The 18,216-nt window shown below is 41.9% G+C and overlaps 1 protein-coding gene across 3 annotated transcripts in view; it reads right to left on the reverse strand.

The window, feature by feature from the left end:
• ABCA1 (ATP binding cassette subfamily A member 1) overlaps window positions 1-18,216 on the reverse strand; it is a 122,258-nt gene that overhangs the window by 89,160 nt on the left and 14,882 nt on the right. For 2 of the 3 annotated variants that reach the window (XM_033122557.1, XM_033122555.1), the window contains exons 2-3: window positions 13,417-13,580; window positions 2,074-2,167 (exon numbers count right to left, since the gene is read on the reverse strand). In XM_033122557.1, coding sequence (XP_032978448.1) covers window positions 2,074-2,167; window positions 13,417-13,482 — 160 coding nt within the window. In that variant the 5' untranslated portion in view covers window positions 13,483-13,580. Of the gene's footprint in view, window positions 1-2,073; window positions 2,168-13,416; window positions 13,581-16,299; window positions 16,322-18,216 lie in introns of those variants that run through there. The other variant, XM_033122556.1, reaches the window with a different exon arrangement.

Raw genomic sequence — 18,216 nt, forward strand, 5'->3', positions numbered from 1 at the left:
GCTCCTCAGGCAGGGGAGATTTATGTAACCCAACCAAGTACTCGAAGGACCAAGGGAGTCTCCCCTTTGACCTCCCAGAGATACTGGTACCAAGGACAGGGTGGTGTTGGTACAGGCAGTACAGGGCAATCAATGGAAGGTGAAGGTATTTCAGGCTATACCTTGGTGGGTGAAGCAAAGACCCTTCCCTGTATGTTGTGTCCCGCCTTATTTGCAAACAAAAGCAGCAAGAGGACTTAGCACTGAGTGCACAGGATGACAATCAAGTAGCATAATGGACTCCCAGGACCCAGGGAAGTAATTAGGACCTTGATGGTTCTGGGTCAAACTGCAAAAGATTTACTGGGAAGAATTACAGAGCAATCCTTTGCTTCCAGAGATGAGCTACCTCTGCAAGATTCACCTTAGCTCTCTCCCTTCTGGCTAGGTCCCTAGAAGGTCGTGAGAACAGAATATAAGGTTGCAAGAAGTGCATAGATGAAAGGCACAAGTCGTATCTTCCTTCTATATGTATAGGAATTCCATAACAGCTCTGAGACTCTATGGCCTAGATTTAGTGGGCTCTGGGTTAAAATTAATAACTTGACAAAGATCACAACCTCAGCAAATGCCAGAGCCCAGATTCAAACAAACTCCAATTTGTCTGATCCAAAGTCTGCCAATTTCTACTGCACCATCTTGCCTGCTAGTGACCAGTCTAGAGAGAAAATAGCTGAGCAGATGAAAACGCCTCGTTTTCCCTAAAATGTGCATTTCAGTGGGACTTAAGATAATGGTTAAATAAAATCAAATATGCATTTGCTCATCAATCTTTGGGATTCCAAAAGAGAAAGCAGAATTACCTCCCAGGCTCACAAATTGGGTGTATATTTCATTTTATGTTCTTTTCCTTTTTGAAGAAATCTGAAAATCTGGTAGAATGTTCTTCAGGTTTTGTGGGGGTTTTAAAAACTTGAATATATGTATATGTATGTATATAATACGTACTAGCAAATTAGCAGTTATGTGCCATGAGAGAGACAGGATCAGACCGAGAACACAATTAAAAGGTGACCCTAGTCCCATCCCTTTCCTATCCTGCAAGCCTATGGGGCTGGCAGGGTGTGGGTAGAACTGGTTAATGATGGGATAAGGCACAGAACAAAGGTTCCACCTAAACCTCCTACATAAATGCTGATCATTTAGACTGGGACCCATTTCTGCAGTGTCAATCCATCCCGCAAGCCCGGCCAAGAGAGAGAGATGTGATTGTAGGATAACATGCATGACAACCATATAGTGTAGGTATATGCTCCCCTTTCATAATGATGAGAAAACTCAGGTACCAAGAACCATATCACTTACCCAAGGTGATATACCTAGCAAGTATTGAAGGGAGGATTCAAACCCAAGTAATCTGACATCTAGAGCTTGTGTTCTTGGCCACTACTGTATTTTCTACACTCACTGTAAAGACCATCATCAAAACACAGGATTGGAAGTCAGATAACTTGAGCTTTATTTCATCCCTGTCACTTATTAAATGTGTGACCTTGGGCAAGTCCCTGAACTTCTCTGAGCCCCAATTTAACCTATCAAGCAAATGATAACAATAATAAAGTCCATTTTACAAGGTTGTTATGAGAATCAAATGACATTAATCCATCTGAGAAGCTCTACACAAATGCTACTTAAAATTATGTGTTCCATGATTTGCAACTGTGTAGTAAAGACATAATGCATATGCAAAAGACGGGCAGAGACCAGATGACAATGGTGTTCAGACACTACTTTCAGGGGCGTTTTTAATCACCACTTTCCGAACTATCAGTAAGGTTATTTGACTTTCCTGATTGAGAATGTGTGACAGATGCTGGCTATTATTATAATTATTATTATCGCCATTCACGAGGACGGAAAATAGTTTCCTGAATTCATGCCTTATCAAAAAAATCGGAAGTCTAGCTTTTCTGTTCCAAACCATTCACGATGTTTCCTAAAGATAGCATCTAGGGAAAGGTCAAATTTAGCCCATGCGCATTGTCTGGATTTCACTTGCCAGGCGGGAGTCTCAAGCAGGATGCTCGTACTCACATTCATGTTGTTCATAGGGTGGGTAGCTCAGCCGAACGGAGATGAGGATCAGGAAGATAAACAGAGGCCAGGCCACTTCCAGCAACAGCTGACACTGAGTGGGAAATAAGACAGAGCACTGTGAATGTAAATAATAACATGGATGCCCAATGCTACTAGGCTTTGGGAAATCCACAGGAAAGTTAACTAAACAATTGGTGAACTTCTCCAGTCTCTCCCACCACTCTCTAAGTTTTCATAACACTGAATTGTTTGCAGTGTTCACAGTGTAACACTCTATTCTGTACCTCTGTATTTTCCTTAAGAAAGGGAAGATGCTTCCCATCCTGCTTCATCTGTCTTACTTCTGCTCCTTCTTCAAGACTCAACCGGGCATAATTTCCTTTACTAAAATCTCAGGCTAAGCTAGAAGCCCTTCTCCTATGCTCCCACCATAACTGAGCACCTGAAATCGTCTGTTTCTATCCCTGGCTTCTTCACTGCGATATGGCACCTTGAAGGCAAGCACTGGGTCCCAGTTATCTTTGCGTCCCAGGCCTCAGTGTAGTTCCAGGGACATAATGACCATTTGTTGAAAGGGGAACCTGCTGTGCTAAATACACACCACCTCTGCTCCTTTAAATGCACGCAAAGTTGCACCCCATGGGGCTGAGATGAGGGCTCCAAAGACCAATAGAAATTCACACACAGTTCCATATTGACCTCCATGCACCCCAGACTGAAAAGAGCTGGGAAGAATGCAAAGTTCTTCCCCATCCATTAAGGTCTGGTCACCATCTTCTCCGGTGGGTTAGAAGATCATTAAACTTAGAAGTAAGCATGATCCAATGGTTAAAGCAACAAGGTCTCTCTAAAGGAAAACCCTGCCTCAATGAGTTACCAAGGGAAAAATAAGCACAAGGTCAGGATGGAAATCATTAGACATAATTTAATTGAACCAGTGGTGTTTAAACAATTACAGATGCTCAATGGCTTATGACAGGGTTATGTCCCAATAAATCCACCGTAAGTTGAAAATACTGCAAGTCGAAAATACATTTACTACTGATCATCATAGCTTAGCCTAGCCTGTCTTAAACAAACATGCTCAGAACACTTACATTACCCGACAGCAAAATCATCTCACACAGTGACTACCCTATGGATTATGGGTTGTTTAACCTCCTGATCGTGTGCCTGACTAGGAGCTGCAGCTCACTGCTGTAGCCCAGAATCACAAAAGAGTATCATACCTGTATCGTATCGCTAGCCCGGGAAAAGATCAAAAATTCAAAGCACAGTGTTTACTGAATTGGTAATCACTTTTACACCACAAAAAAGTATAAGTTGAATCATCGTAAATCGAGGACCATCTGTAAGGACACTGCCTGATCTCTCACCTCTTTCTTCTTTTTATTTCTAGACTTTGAAGTTCTAATTAGGCTAAACACCAAAGAGCCCAAAGGAGTCATGGGGCGTTGTGGTTAAGAATAATTAGAACTGTGGCTTCAGAGCCATAAAGCCAAGAGAACAGTGGTATGAAATTCCCCCTTTTAACAGAAGTTTTTTTCTTGATCCTCAAGTCCATATATTTTTATTGTAGAATATGTGAAATTAAAAAAATACAGCAAAGTAGAAACAAATGAAATATAAATCACCCTTATTCCTACTTCCCAGAGAGAATCCCTAGTAAATTGAGCTAAGAATGGTTCTCTGTTAATACTTTGTGTCTTTTTTTTCTATGCATACAGAAATAATATTTCTTCTCCACAAAATTGAGATTATACAGCATATATAGTTTTGTATTTTCCTTTTTCATTTAACATCACACTGGGAGTGTTTTCCAATGATATAAAATATTCTCTTAAAGTATGTATTTTAATGGCCACTTAATATTCCACACTCTGAATGGATCATAATTAATTGAACTTTTCTGATATTGCTGGTGCTCCAGATTGCTTTGGGGTTTATGTTTATTATTTGTTGTTGGATTTTTGGTATTTTAAACAACCCGTTTTTAATTTCCAAAGACCTCTGATATGGTTCCACATTAACCTCTTTTTTAAAATCTCCTTTTTGGAAGGAAATACAAGGATGATAACAGTGGATGTCCAGGGGTGATAAGAAAATGGGTGATTTTTTAAAATACATTCCTGTGTTTCCTAAATTTTCCATAAGTGAAACAAACCAAGAAAACCACCATTACCATAAAACTATGAAGAATAGTTTGCTACAGATAGCACACCAGGGGGGAAAAAAGACAAACGGGTCCCTCTTTGGAAGAAGGCATGCTGTCAATGGGGTGTCCAAGACCAAAGATGGGGCTCGTCTTGTTTCTATAAATAATCCCAAAGAGGCCACACACACTGACATCGCCAAGCTTTCAAAGGACATTGGGCCTCTTCTGCCAGCTCAGTTGGGAGTCCCACCTCAGGATTCTCCAAGCATTCTGTGCCTTCATCAGCACTTGGCATAGCAAGGGTCCTATATTTATGTGGGAGCTTCTCCCTTTGTATCACTTTCTTCTCACTAAGGCTACCACATGATAAGGGCTTAAAAAAATGTTTGTTGAGTAAGAGAATGAACTAAAGTTTATAAAATAATGACGATGGAAATATAAATCTGTTGAACCCTTGGGGAAAGCAATTTTGCCATATGTATTCCAAACACATGTTTATCCCTTTTGACCAACTAATATTCCCGGGAATACATCCTATGGAACTAAATTTAAAATATCAAAAAGCTAAATATAGGAAATTATTCGTTCATTGAAACGCTATCGTTGGAAAATACTGGAAACAATTAAACAGCAGTAGGGAAATGATTAAATGATGGTATATCTACTCAACAATATAGTATGCAGTCATTACAACAACGTCGAGGAAACACAGACACTATCAACAATATAATTTTAAGTACAAAAAGCAGAACACAAAATTGTATCCATTTCAAGCGTATAGCTAAATAAAATCACAAATATTGACAGGAATAAAACTTGTTAAAAATGACATAACTGTATGAATTCAGAGAAAAATAATAAACTTGGGGAAAAAATTAAATGAAGAGTATGAGTAAGATAAATAGTCATCAACCTCGAAGCTCTGAAACTACCATTTATACTTTTAGGATAAATAGTAGCTACCATTTATTTAAAGTCCACTATGTAGCTGGCACTTTATATATGGATTATTTCATTTAACCCTTAGAAAAACCTGTGATGTAGGAACCATTGTTGTCTCCATTTTATAGGTGGCAAGGCTAAATTAGGTCAAGGAAGGGTAACCCTAGAGCTAGTCAGCAGCACAGTTGAGATTCGCAGCTCAGAGGCCACATGAAATTCTATTTGACACAGCAAGTGGCACCGGTGGGAAATGATTCCACTAGAAAGGCCATGGTCAAACACCAGCAACAGGCTCCGTACAGGTAAAGTGAATTCATGGCCTATAGATTTATTATAGTTACAGCTAATACTGGGGCCCTACTACGGACCAGAGCTTTTCACACATCTCATCTCTAATATTCCATCCTCACAATAACCCTGTGAGGTAGGTAGCTTGTACCATTACCATTTTAGAAGTAAAGAAACTAAGGTTCAAACAGGTTATGAGCCATGGCCTGGGAAGGGAGCCCATCAGCATTGGAACCCAGATCTACTGACCCCTAAATGTGCACTTTTGCATCCATCGTGCTGCCTCTCACCGAGCCATGTTTGGCACATAAATCTTTTAAGACGACCAATTCTATCACTCACCCGCCCTGCTGAGCGCTGATCTGACCCAATAAATCAAGCCTATGTTCCTGGACATCTCTGCAGCCCCCACATTTAGGACCCTTTAGGGCAGCAGATGCTCAAAATATGTTCGTTGATTGAAAAAAAAAAAACTAATGGGTCTTGCTCATGGCACTGATATTAAAGGGCACAAAGAAAATCTTACTAGTCGTTTACGACTTCTGAAACCAGTGTGCGTAAAGCAGATCAGGGAAAGAGCTAAGAAAAACACTGAAAATAATGGGGTTAACACTTCAATAGGTTTTACTACGCACCACTGTTCCATGCGCTTTGCATATATTAACTCATTTAATCTCCAAATACTATTAGTGCTATCATTATACTCAGTTAACGGATGACAAACCAAGGTTCAAAGAGTTAATAAATTGCTCAAGGTTATACAGTTGGTAAATGGCAGAGCCAGGATTCAAAGCCAGTCCCATTCAAGGGTCCCTGCTCTTAGCCATTAAGCACAGCAACCTCCTTATGTCCCCTGCCCTGTCCCCAGAGTATCTAGATTCTGGATCTTTCAAAGCCCTTGCTGAGCCGAGTCCCTAACATGTATGAATAAATGAAGAGACTGTCTCCAAAGCTCACACAGCTCCACACCAGAGATCATGATAGACAAAATTTAACCCGTGCCCTTTTACGTTGACCTCTAAAATTATTTCTGTCACTGAACACAAAATTTACCTTCCAAACTCAGGGGGATGTTCTAGGTATTGCTTTTCCTACCACGTTTCCCCGAAAAACGACCTACCCCAAAAAATAAGCCCCAGTTAAGATCGTCAGCCAGACGGACACATTTAGTATGTTATGACGATGTTCCAGAAGAAGATGACATGACTGTATTTGAATAAAGTGTAGATTGTTGTACATTAAAAAAATAAGACATCCCCTGAAAATATACCCTAATGCATCTTTTGGAGCAAAAATTGATATGAGACTCGGTCTTATTTTCGGGGAAACATGGTACCCTGAAAATAATCCCTAGCTGGACAATCAGCTCTAATGCGTCTTTTGGAGCAAGAATTAATATAAGACCGGGTATTATATTATATTATATTACATTACATTATATTATAGTAAAATAAGACCGGGTCTTATATTAATTTTTGCTCTTAATATAGAGAAACACTGTTTTCAAAGGTGTTTCACCAAAATCAGGCACCTTCTTTCAGCATTGGGTATTAAAATAATAATTCTGATGTTTAACTGAATTGCTACAATGAGTTGCTGTGGGGAGCAGCAAAGCATCCCTTTGTACCTTCCTTCTCATTATTCCTCAGCTATAACGTGCGGATAATCTGAGTAAGTATTAGGTTGGTGCAAAAGTAATTGCGGTTGTCTCAATTATTTTTAACCTTTCAATACCTCTAGAGATAGGTTTTTCAATAGTAGCACTATTGACATTCTGGGCAGAAAACGGTTGTGGGGGACCCCTCCTACGGACTGTAGAATGTTTACCACATTCCTGGGCTCTACCCACTAGATACCAGCAGCACCGACTAACCCCCACCCCCAGGACAGTGACAACCAAAAAAGCCTCCATTCCTTACCAAATGTCCCTGGGGCGTTAAAATAGAGCTAGGATACTTTGTAGAACTTGATAAGCTAATAAGATTCAATGGGCAAAGAAATAGATGAAACTATCAAAGAATATTCTGAGAGGCAAAAAAAGAACAAAAAAGTGGGGACAGTGAGTTCCCCCCCCCCATCTCAGAATGTTCAAAGGGAACAGCACGCTCTGGACTATAGCAGCAAGAAAATAAAAAATACTTATCAAATGGCCAAATCCATAATCCCAAAATAGCTCCCTACACAAGATAAGATTTTGTTAAATGCTCCAGAAATAACTAGAAAACGAATAACTGTTTAATAAAAGCCACTGGGATGACATGATATCAATGCAAAGAAAAATTAATTTGAGACCCATTCCTGATACCATATACTTCAGTTAGGTCTGCGCAAATTAAAGTAAAAATCTTCAGAATCAAATCAGAGAAATGCTAGAAGAAAACACAACTTTTAAAACCAGGCCTGCCCTCCCAGAACTATACAGCCTCGTGCACTGATGGTAGTTTTGTTCATTGGTTTGATCCTTCGGAAGGACATCTGGCCATAGACTTCAAGGGCTATTTCCCTTTGACCTAATAATCCTACTCCCGAGATTTTGGCTTAAGGAAGTAATAACAAAAATAAGAAAAGGCTAGATATATAAAATCTTTATAATTATTTATAACACAAACACTGGAAACAATCTAAATGTTGGCAGTAGAATATAAACTTGTAAAATAAAAACTGAGCTGCTGGATTACTATAAAGCTACCAGGAATGTCAATGAAATCATCCCGTGGGAGATTTGGGGCCAAAAGATCCAGCCCTTGCTCTAACTACCGCACTAACCTACAATTCTTTCTTCACCTGTGAAGCAGGAACTGCAATGCATACCTCTCAGAACTGCTATGAAAATCAACATAATGGATAAAAAAGTACTTTCAAAACTACGAAACACAGCCTACACACCTAGAATCACTATTATAAATATGAAGATTATTTGGAAATATGGGAACATACACACCAAATAACGTTAAAGGAAAGAAGGAAACAGAGCATCAAATGGTATATAAGTTTATATAAAATAACTACAATTGTCTCCTTGGGCTACCGTCACTCAAGTCCCCTCAGTGACAAGGACCACACACAATCTGACCCTGGTGATCATGGCCCGTCTACCTCAGGGACTCCTTTTGTACATACAATGAAATTCAATAGTTAGTAGTATTGGAATACCCATGTACCATGTTAGATGGGTAGGAGACTTGTTGGGGTTATCATTTTGTGAGGGGTTTAAATGTATAATCATTATGTTGTTTTGTACACCTGAAGCTAATTTAAAAAAAAGAAAAAGACGAAATTGTAAAGTTAACTTCCAATAACTTGTATATAGAAGAGAAAAGAAAATGGTTAGCATATAAAAAAAGACAAACGAATGAATGAATGATTGCATGAATGAATGAATGAATGAATGAATGAAATAAAATTCCACCGCCCTTCCCCAGCTGCAAAGCCCTGTGTGATCTGGCCCTGCCGATTCCCAGCTCATTCTCAACCAGGCTTCATTTGCTCCACCAGAGCCACTGGCTTTTCTGTTCTTTGATTCAGGAACATGCATTAGGCCCCATGGCCTTCATGCTGTATCTATGCCTGGAATACAGTGCCCCTGACCGCTGGGCTTCTGACACTCCCCTGGCTAACTGCTGCTGGGACTTCAGGGCTCTCCCTTCAATGTCATGACCTTCCAGTCTAAACTAAGTCCCTATCCACAGCCTAGTAGTATCTAACACAGTACCACTATTTGTTTTTTTTCATAATTTATCACAGTTTGCTGTTGTATTTTTACCTCTGTGGTAATATCTGCTTCATATCTGCTCCCCTCACTACACTGTAAGTTCTATAAGGGCCGGGGTAATGTCTGCCTGGGTAATGTCTATAAGGGCCTTACAAGGGGTAATGTCTGCCTGGTTCACTACTATATACCCTGCTTACTGTCCCATATGTAGTAGATGCTCAATAAATATCTGCCCAAAGAAACAATAAATGACTATAAGTGCTAATATTCTTGATTCCATAGAAGGGGAAACTAAACCCTAGGAGAAATGAGTTTCTCTAAACCCAATTGCATATAGTGGCCAAGCTGGAATTAGAATTGAATTAGAATTAGATAACAACCAGAATTATTAACTGGATTTGAACCATCATTGCCAGGACAGTGAAGAAATGTGTCAGGTGAAACTGGAAGTAGGTAGAGGATACGGAAGTTTCCATCACTCTGTAAAATTCTCTAATGGCTCCTAAACACTTTTAACTTTTATTTATCTGATAAATATTTATTTATATATTCCCTGTCATTAAACAATCCCAAAATACTGATACGCTAATTTATGCAAAAAATAAAATTATCTATTTTCTCAGCCACATGGCTAGTCAGATCTGAGAAAATATTTTAACCGGAAAGGCAAAAAAGAGGCCATATGGCTGTACTCTGTCCCATCTGTTCCATGGGGACCTTGGCCTCCGGCTCAGTCTAAAACCAGACGAGGATCCTGAAAACGCTGAAGCTCCTCGCCCTTCCTGTCCCAAGCCCTGTTTGTGCTGAATGACTGCCACCCACACAAGTTGACTGTTACTTTGGACCCAAACTGAGCTTTGCACCCAACTTTCGCAACTCAATTTCAATGTATTCTTTGCCCAACAAGAACCACGGAAAGCTAACCCTGGCGGATGGTCCCCATCAGTCTGCACCAGGGGGGCACCAGACAGGCCCCCAGGATTCATCAGCAAACAAGGACACAGAGAAAAGGCAAACAGCCGCTTTCAACAGGGTTGCCCTGGGCGCACTGTTCAGCTCCCAGCCTTTACTTATTCTTGCTAGTCTTCCTGGCAGCAGCACAGAAAGCCCTAGAACAGGGGAGCCTCCTTGAGACCTGCACACGGACGTCCCACTTAACACATTTACCTCTCACTCGGCAAACACTCATCCCAGGTGCGAGGCCGTGGGACCAAGCATGTACACTCCAGGATCTCAGAAGAAGGGAAAAAGCAATGATTCTCCATACATTGTGGGCAAGAACTATCATGGAGCTGCTAACTTCTTCCCTGCCTAATGGTCAGGACTAGTTCTGACTATGTGAGCTAACAAAGTGGAACCAAAACCCTTAACAGGCTCCAGTGTTAAATAATATAATCTAGAAATCCAAGCCAGGTAGATTGGGAAATAACTACCAGTCAGAACCTAAGATCCAGGGACATTACACCTTTAGTGCAGATAAAGCAAAGCCTGCTAAAAAGGGTCTGTGCCTGCAGGGCCACCAGGAAATTGGTTCTGGTGCCACTTCTATGACCGACCCACTCTGAACCCCTACCCCCTACCCCAAACCTCAGTCTGTAAACTGTATAAGAAGCAGGCTAGATCTTACCAGCTTTGATACTCTTAAGCCTCTGCGACCTGAAATAAACCACCTTTCTTTCTGGTTCAGCAAAATACGTTTCCTTTAGACATTAGAAGGGGAGGTAACAGGGACAAGCTAGCAGGCAGTGGTATATCGTCTAAAAAAGCCCGTTGTGTAAGGATGCTGTAGCCCTACTTCCTCCTTCAACAGGAACTTGGCCACAAGACTACAAATTGCCTTTGAGTAAACCTGCCTATCTCGCTAATCTTAACTCTTTTAAAACCCATAAGCTAAACTGAGCAAGAAGCAACAAGCTCAAGACCAGTGGAGACTGGCTCAGTCTGGATGGCCCAACTCCACATCCTGGTTCAGGACCCGATGCTCCCGATGCCATGGTAGACCTTGGGGAAAACCTTTCCCTGCTTTGTACTGCAGTATTCTTGTCTGTAACATGAAAGGCTTGGACTGCACCACCCTTGAGACCTCCTAAAATGGTATGATTCTTTCCCCTCCTTACTGGCTAATGGACACACCACAGCAGAGGCGGTGTCCCATCATGTGGGTTGCTGTCACCAGGAAAAGACAAGGCAGGAGATCTGGACCACACAGCAGCTAAGAAATGAGGATGAGAGATGAACGTAGAGGACTTGAGAACACCAGAATCTGGTAAGAGCCGTAGAAGGCAGGGAGAAACGCAAAGAAGTCAGAAACTGTAAGATCTTGAAACTGATGATAGAAAAATGATAACACTGAAAAGCAATTTGACATAGTCGTTTAGAGTAGTTTAGATGATCTGGATTTGAATACTACATGTGCTTCTGTGGACCTCAGACAAATTACTTAACCTCTCTCTGCGCTTACCCAGGTATAACAAGGAAATCACAGTACTTTGTAGGGTCATAAAAAGATTAATCCAGTTAACAGCGCTCCACTTAGCACCTAGCACAGCACATGGAAGCTCATTCTAAGTGTTTGCTTTTCTTATACATTAGGTTTTATACTTTACCATTGTTATTATTATTGTTAAACACATAGGATACGTAGAGTCTAGTCCCTACTCTCTCAGTAGTGACCTTGGGATTCAGGTCCCCTCTTATAACATGAAGGACTAAACAAAATGTGTTTCTCAAACTAGAATCTGTGCGTGTGCGTGTGTTCTTGATGGATTATATATGAGGTCCCTGTGATAATTTTAAACATTTTGTGTTTTCATTTCAATGTTTATCTAAACGAATTCGAATAAACATACCTCGATTTTCTGAATGTCTACTTTATAACCAAGTTCTGGCACAAGACTTCAAAGCCGACCGTTATATTTGTGTTTGTGATTGTGTTGGCACCAGTATAATTGGTGGCTGACGAGAAATGAACAGATGCATGCACCATTTATGAATGATGAGACTGGACCAAATGAAAGCCAAATGACATCAAATGAAGGTCATTAGAAACATGGTTGGAGAGTTGAATCCTTAGAACTTAGTAATACAGAGTGTCTAAACTCAAAAGGATTGGCACCACACCATTCCCTACCGTATGACGTTACTGCTTGTAATTTGGTTTCAGCTAAACAACGTCAGCTGTCTTACTAATTAAGGATGCTGATTTACATTGTATCGGTTTTGCAATTTTGTTTGCGTTTAATTTGTAAGTATGTATGTGTCATATGATTGTATAACGGCACATACAATAAGAGGTTTGTATCTAGTTTCACATATGTACATATTTAAGCAACATCATAATAAAAAGCAATTTAGTGAACACAAAGGGACCTTGACATTTTTATTCTTTTAAAGAAGGTCCAAGCGTTATTCTAGTTTGAGCAACACTAAGTTATCTCCAAGGTCCCACACAGTTCTTTTGAGTCTAAGAAAGACGATAATTTTGGTTACAGGAACGTTAGGCATCATTAAGATAGCCAAGTGGGGATGTAGGCTGGGACTTCAGGAAAAAAGGCAGGGCAAGGAACAGAGATTTAGAAGCCAACTACAGGGAGGTGCAGCTAAACCCAGAAGACTAGATGGGGTCCCTAGGGGTGTTCAGATATAGAAAAGCAACTGGACCGTGCCTATGGCCTTCCCCTCCCTCTGTGGAAAAATACCATTCACCTGCACGCTGAAGATAATCTTCTCAGGATTACTCGAAGAATTGCTGCCCCATCAGGGATGTGAATGAACCAGTTCTTTGGTTTATATTTCTCCAGACTTGCAGTCAAAGCTGAGAGAGTTCACAATGACACTAAAAGATTCAGTCTCTGATCTCTAAAAGCTGGGCCGTTCTCATTTCATTCCCACCCACCCCCAGGAATACGGGGGTCCGTGAGGTGCTCTTGGAGAGCCCCCAAGCTGCAGGAAAGGGAAAGGATGGAATGGTCAGAGGCAATGCTGTGCCAGGTTCCAGAGCTCAGAACTCATGCCTGGGCACTAGCGCAAACCAAAGCTAACGTTTTTGCCTGGTTGCAAATCTGCGCTCTAGGAGAACTGATAGAGCCACGTGAGGACCATGTAGTCCTGTGTCCACCAGGGCCACATTCACTCAATCACTTTGAGAGAAACCAAGAAGACTCCCTTTCCTCCCTCCTCCAATCCCCAACTCAAACCCATGAAGAAAAGCATGGGAGAACCACCCGGAGAAGCCCAAGCTTACTGTTTGTCTTCTTCTGAAAGTGAAGTTCTTCCACAGCAGCAATCTCAGCTGAGGCCAACAAGCCATGTTACCTCGGCTGGCACCCACAGCAACCTGAGCGTGGCTCGGAGCCCGTGGAGACAGTGGCCGGAGCGCACAGCAGGAATGCTGTGGCTGGTCATTAACTGCAAGATAAAGCAGGAAGGAAGAGCGCTGTCAGTTACTGCTGCAAAGCCACACGACAGTGAGGGCTGTTACTCCAGCCCCCTCACCTGAGACCTCAAACATCCAAGTCTGCGTCATGACTGCTTCTCAATAGGTCATGAGTCCCCGACTTCCAGCCCCAGGGTTCTCCAGTAAACAGGGATGCTGGGGATTTTTTGGCAGCAACCTGGGAGCTAGTTGTTATAATTCTAATCATTTTAGCGCCATTTGGTGTCATCATTTGGGAATGAAACATACACCTGTGAAAACAGATTTATGTGAACAACCTTAGGTGGTCAAAACTGTGAGGTTGGAAATGGCATACTGGAAGCCCAGAGACCTGCCTCCCTCACATAAAACGTCAGCAATATTTATAAATTTTCCCTCGAAACTGAAGTAATTTATGCTATTCCTTGAAATTCTCTGCAGACTACATTTTCATCTGGCCAACATTTGAATCATTCAAATGACAAATGGCACCACGGATAAAGCAGTGTCCCAATCTGGAAAGCCACAGTGTGTCTTAGATGATGAATAAACACCAAGGAAATACTACTGACACCTGGCTCCCAGGTGATGAGGACAACCCCAGTGCTGTGTATCTGTGGAAAGAAAACAACATCCCGTGGAGAAACAAGTCGGCTAAGGCCAGCGGAGAGCACCGCCTGTAAAAGTGACAAGCTCCCACGGTCTAGACATCTGCACACTCTGGCCTTGTTCCATCTGCACCTGCACACGGGGCCGGCTGCTCCTTGTCAGGTGTCACAGGTGCCTCCTTGGAGGGTTGTTTTGCCATGCTCGGAGAAGGGGAGGTTCTTGTGAACAGGGGACACAACATTTCTGTGTGTCCCAACTGTCCACTCAACAGCTGTATTAATTTAGTGCTGGAATATTCCCAAGTAGTCGTACTAAAGTTAAAGTTGGGCAAAAGGCAGACAAATGAGAAGTGGAAAAGGCAGGGAGGGATACACAGGTTAAATCTAGGCCCTGCTGAAACCAGCTTTCCACCCAAAATGGCTCAGTTAATCATCGTGGCCTCTAGTGGAGTAGAGGTGGAAGCGGGAGGTTAGGCGTGAGGAACAGACAGTGGACGGAGCTCAGTATGTAGTGACCACTTGTGGATACAAAACCAAGTAGCAGACTAAAAATCCCTGAGTCCAAACCGGATCTCAATGCAAAGGTCAACCTCTGGTAGGACTTTACTCTTTTGTTCCCCACCCCACAGTGACCTGGATTAAAAACTTCTAAAGAAGAAAAGAGAGCGGAGGGAATTTGCTGTATCTGAGAAGAAGGAATACCCCATTCAGTATGTATTCAAATTAATTCATTGACAATCCAACAAATCAGGAATTCCTCTGAAATATTCAAGCCTTACGACATATATATATACAGACGGTGCCAAACAAATATATACACATTTTAAGAAAGGAAAGAAAGTGTATTCAAGTTGTAAGACTCAATATATACCGATAACAAAAGATGAATATAAGTCATGTGTATACATTTTTTTGTCACCCCCAGTATAGATACCATTTGCTTAGCAAATCTCTAGAAAGAGTTTCCCTGACTCTAAATCTGCCTGGTTGCAAATCTGCGCTCTATGCTAAGTGATAGAGCCGTATCAGAAGCACATAGTCCTGTGTCCACCACATTCATTCAGTCACTTTGAGAAAAACCAAGACGACTCCCTTTCCTAACACAGACCCCCTCAAAGGTTCTCACTCCAAAAAGAGGAAGAGTTAAACCCACACTGAGTCAGTTTGCAATTCACTGTCTAACGATAACTGGCCTCTGAACACTGACAGCCAGAATGCCATGAATGTTTGTAAACCCAAATTGTGTAGGCCAGGACTTGCGTTCCAGAAGCAGTGAAATAAATAATTAGCTAGGTTTTTCTCAGGCAAAAGCTGCTCTCCACGAATCACTTAGTTGATTTAGAAGTTACATGGATCTTTTCAGATTCCCAAGGTAACAATGAGGAGGTTGGAACACAGTTTGTTGATTTAAAAAGGAAAATGAACAGAAAGGGCCCAGACGTGAATCAACCCCAGCTTCCCACCTATGTGCCCTTGGCCACGGCTTTATGCTCCCTGTGCGTCGATTTCCTCACTAGAAAATGGGGACGACAATATCTACCTTGCATAATGTTCTAAAGATTAAATGAGGTAACATAAATAAGTTCTCAACACAGTATATGGCACATTATAGGTGCCAAAGAAATTAGTTCCTTTCTCCTACCTTATCTTTCTCTGTTCTATCGGCACAGAAATGGTTATATGCTGTGCAAACATTCTTTTCTATTCCATTATTTCTAGTAAATCCATCGTAGGTGTCTGGAAAGGTAGAAAAGGCAAAGTAGAAAGGACAAAATATGAACAGCCTACCGTTGGATGGAGTCCCCAGGGCCAAACCAGAACATAGAATTACCTCCCCTAAACCTGACTGGAGAATCTCAGAAGAAGGGAAGACACACCTGTATAGAAGATTCGTGAAAAGAGAAGGCCAGGAGGAGTTTTGAAGGAGAGTATTTTCCTAAAATTAGAGTTTCTGGGTCTCCCGATACAGGTTCTGACCCCAGGGACCCTCCAGGAGACAGGCAGACAAGGTGACCTAGAAGTAGCCCAGAGCAGCAGGAAAAGGTTGTGCTCTGGCTTTGCTAGGTGCAAACACAATGGCTTCTTGCCCCACTCCCCCACTCACCTTGGCATGGCCCTGGCTGCCTACAGAATTCCTTCCTCCCACCTCAAAACACAATGGTCATTGGGAGGAGCAATTCCGTCCAGAGAGGAGGGTTTGGCAAAGCCCAAACCCCTCTGCACAGGTAACTGAAGCCAAAGGGACATTTCTACATCATTTTTCCAAGGAAGTGAACAAACCAACCCAAACAAAAACGAAGGCAGTACTACGTACTAGATTTCTCAATGTTGCAAAGCTGGTAGCACTCTCACTTTTGCCCTTCTGCACATTTCCAGTTACTAGCTGGAAAGGGTCCCACTCCACAGTCATTGCCAATCAACAGGCCATACTCATCTCACAACGATCACTTCACTGGTCTCCCTGCCTCCAGTCTTGCCCCCGCCTCATCCATTTATCACAGAGCAACCAGAGTTATTTGACTAAAACCAAATATCTAAATATGCCACTGCCCCATTTAAAACCCTCTGCCAGCTCCCCGTCACCCTGAGGATAAAGTCTAATCCTCAGCAGTTTACCTGGTGTCCCTGAGGCCTGCAGCTTCCTCTCTCACTACTCCCCACCTCCTGATGCCCCAGACAACTACTTACGGGCTCTGAATGGGCCACACTCGCTCCTGTCACTGGAACTTCCCAGTGTGTCCCCTGAGCTGAAACACTGTCAGCCTGGCTAACTCTTCCTCAACCTTTAGTCTCCACTTAGCCGTCACTTGCTCAGGGTCCTTTCGGGATCACCTCCCCGGCACTGACCCCTCCGTTAGAGCCCCTCCCAGATGCTCCCAGGGCAGCCTGTTTTCCCCTGCAGCATTTCTCCCACTTTCTGAGGCCGACCAGGGACCATTCCTGTTCTTTCCTAGCTGTTTTCCCCAGGATGAAAAATAGTACCTGGCATATAGTAAACGCTCAGGGAATGTTTGCTTAATTAATTAACTAAGAGGTGGACATGAGAAATAAGGTTTTAGAATATAAGGGTGGCGGCATTCCTGGGTCTGTGGTAACCAATTTCTCAATCTTGATTAACTAATTCAGGGAAATTGATTATCTAATTCAGTGCCCAGAGAGGGAACTGTATGTTCAGCAGGCTTCCGTCACACACTTCTGAGGGCCACAAAGGACTGTGAGCTTCCCAGGTGACTCCTGGGCATCCGGGAAAATGTAATTGAATCTACATCTGCTTCCCACAAACACCAGGTTTAGCTAAGCACAGAGCAGGCCCTCCCAAGGCCAGTGGAGCCATGAAATCTACTTTTTACCAAGCTTCATGCTCATCTTTTGGCCCATTGTTTAAAGAAATCTTCACTTCAAATGCCACTGATATTAAAAGTTAGTCATATCTAGAGAATACAGCAGACTGCTAAAACATGACCTTCTAAAATATACAAAGTTGCCCAACATTATTAGTTGCAGAGAAATGCAAATTAAAACCACAATGAGATACCACTACACACCCACTAGAACTTCTAAAATTTTTTAAATTTTAAAGTGTTAGTGAGTATGAGAAGCAAGTGGCACTCCCATACGCTATTCGTGGGAATGTAAAATGGAACAGTAACTTTGCTAAACAGTTTGGCAGCTTCTTGTAAAGTTACACACAGGCTGGTAATACAGCCCAACCATCCCATCCAAAGTACAACAGTCCCCTTATCCACTGGGGATATGTTCTAAGACCTCCAGTGGATGCCTGAAACCACAGATAGCACTGAAGCCTATACATACTATGTTTTTTCCTATACACACATAACTATTACAAAGCTTAATTTATAAATCAGTCACAGTAAGAGTTTAACAACAGTAACTAATAGTAAAGTAGAACAATTGTAACAATATATCGTAGTAAAAGTTATGTGAATGTGGCCCCATTAAGTAAATAAACTAGGGATTACTTGAATACAAGCACTGTAAAATGGTAACAATCAGTCTGATA

The sequence above is a fragment of the Rhinolophus ferrumequinum genome, chromosome 12 (assembly GCF_004115265.2).
Source record: "Rhinolophus ferrumequinum isolate MPI-CBG mRhiFer1 chromosome 12, mRhiFer1_v1.p, whole genome shotgun sequence".
NCBI lineage: Eukaryota > Metazoa > Chordata > Mammalia > Chiroptera > Rhinolophidae > Rhinolophus > Rhinolophus ferrumequinum.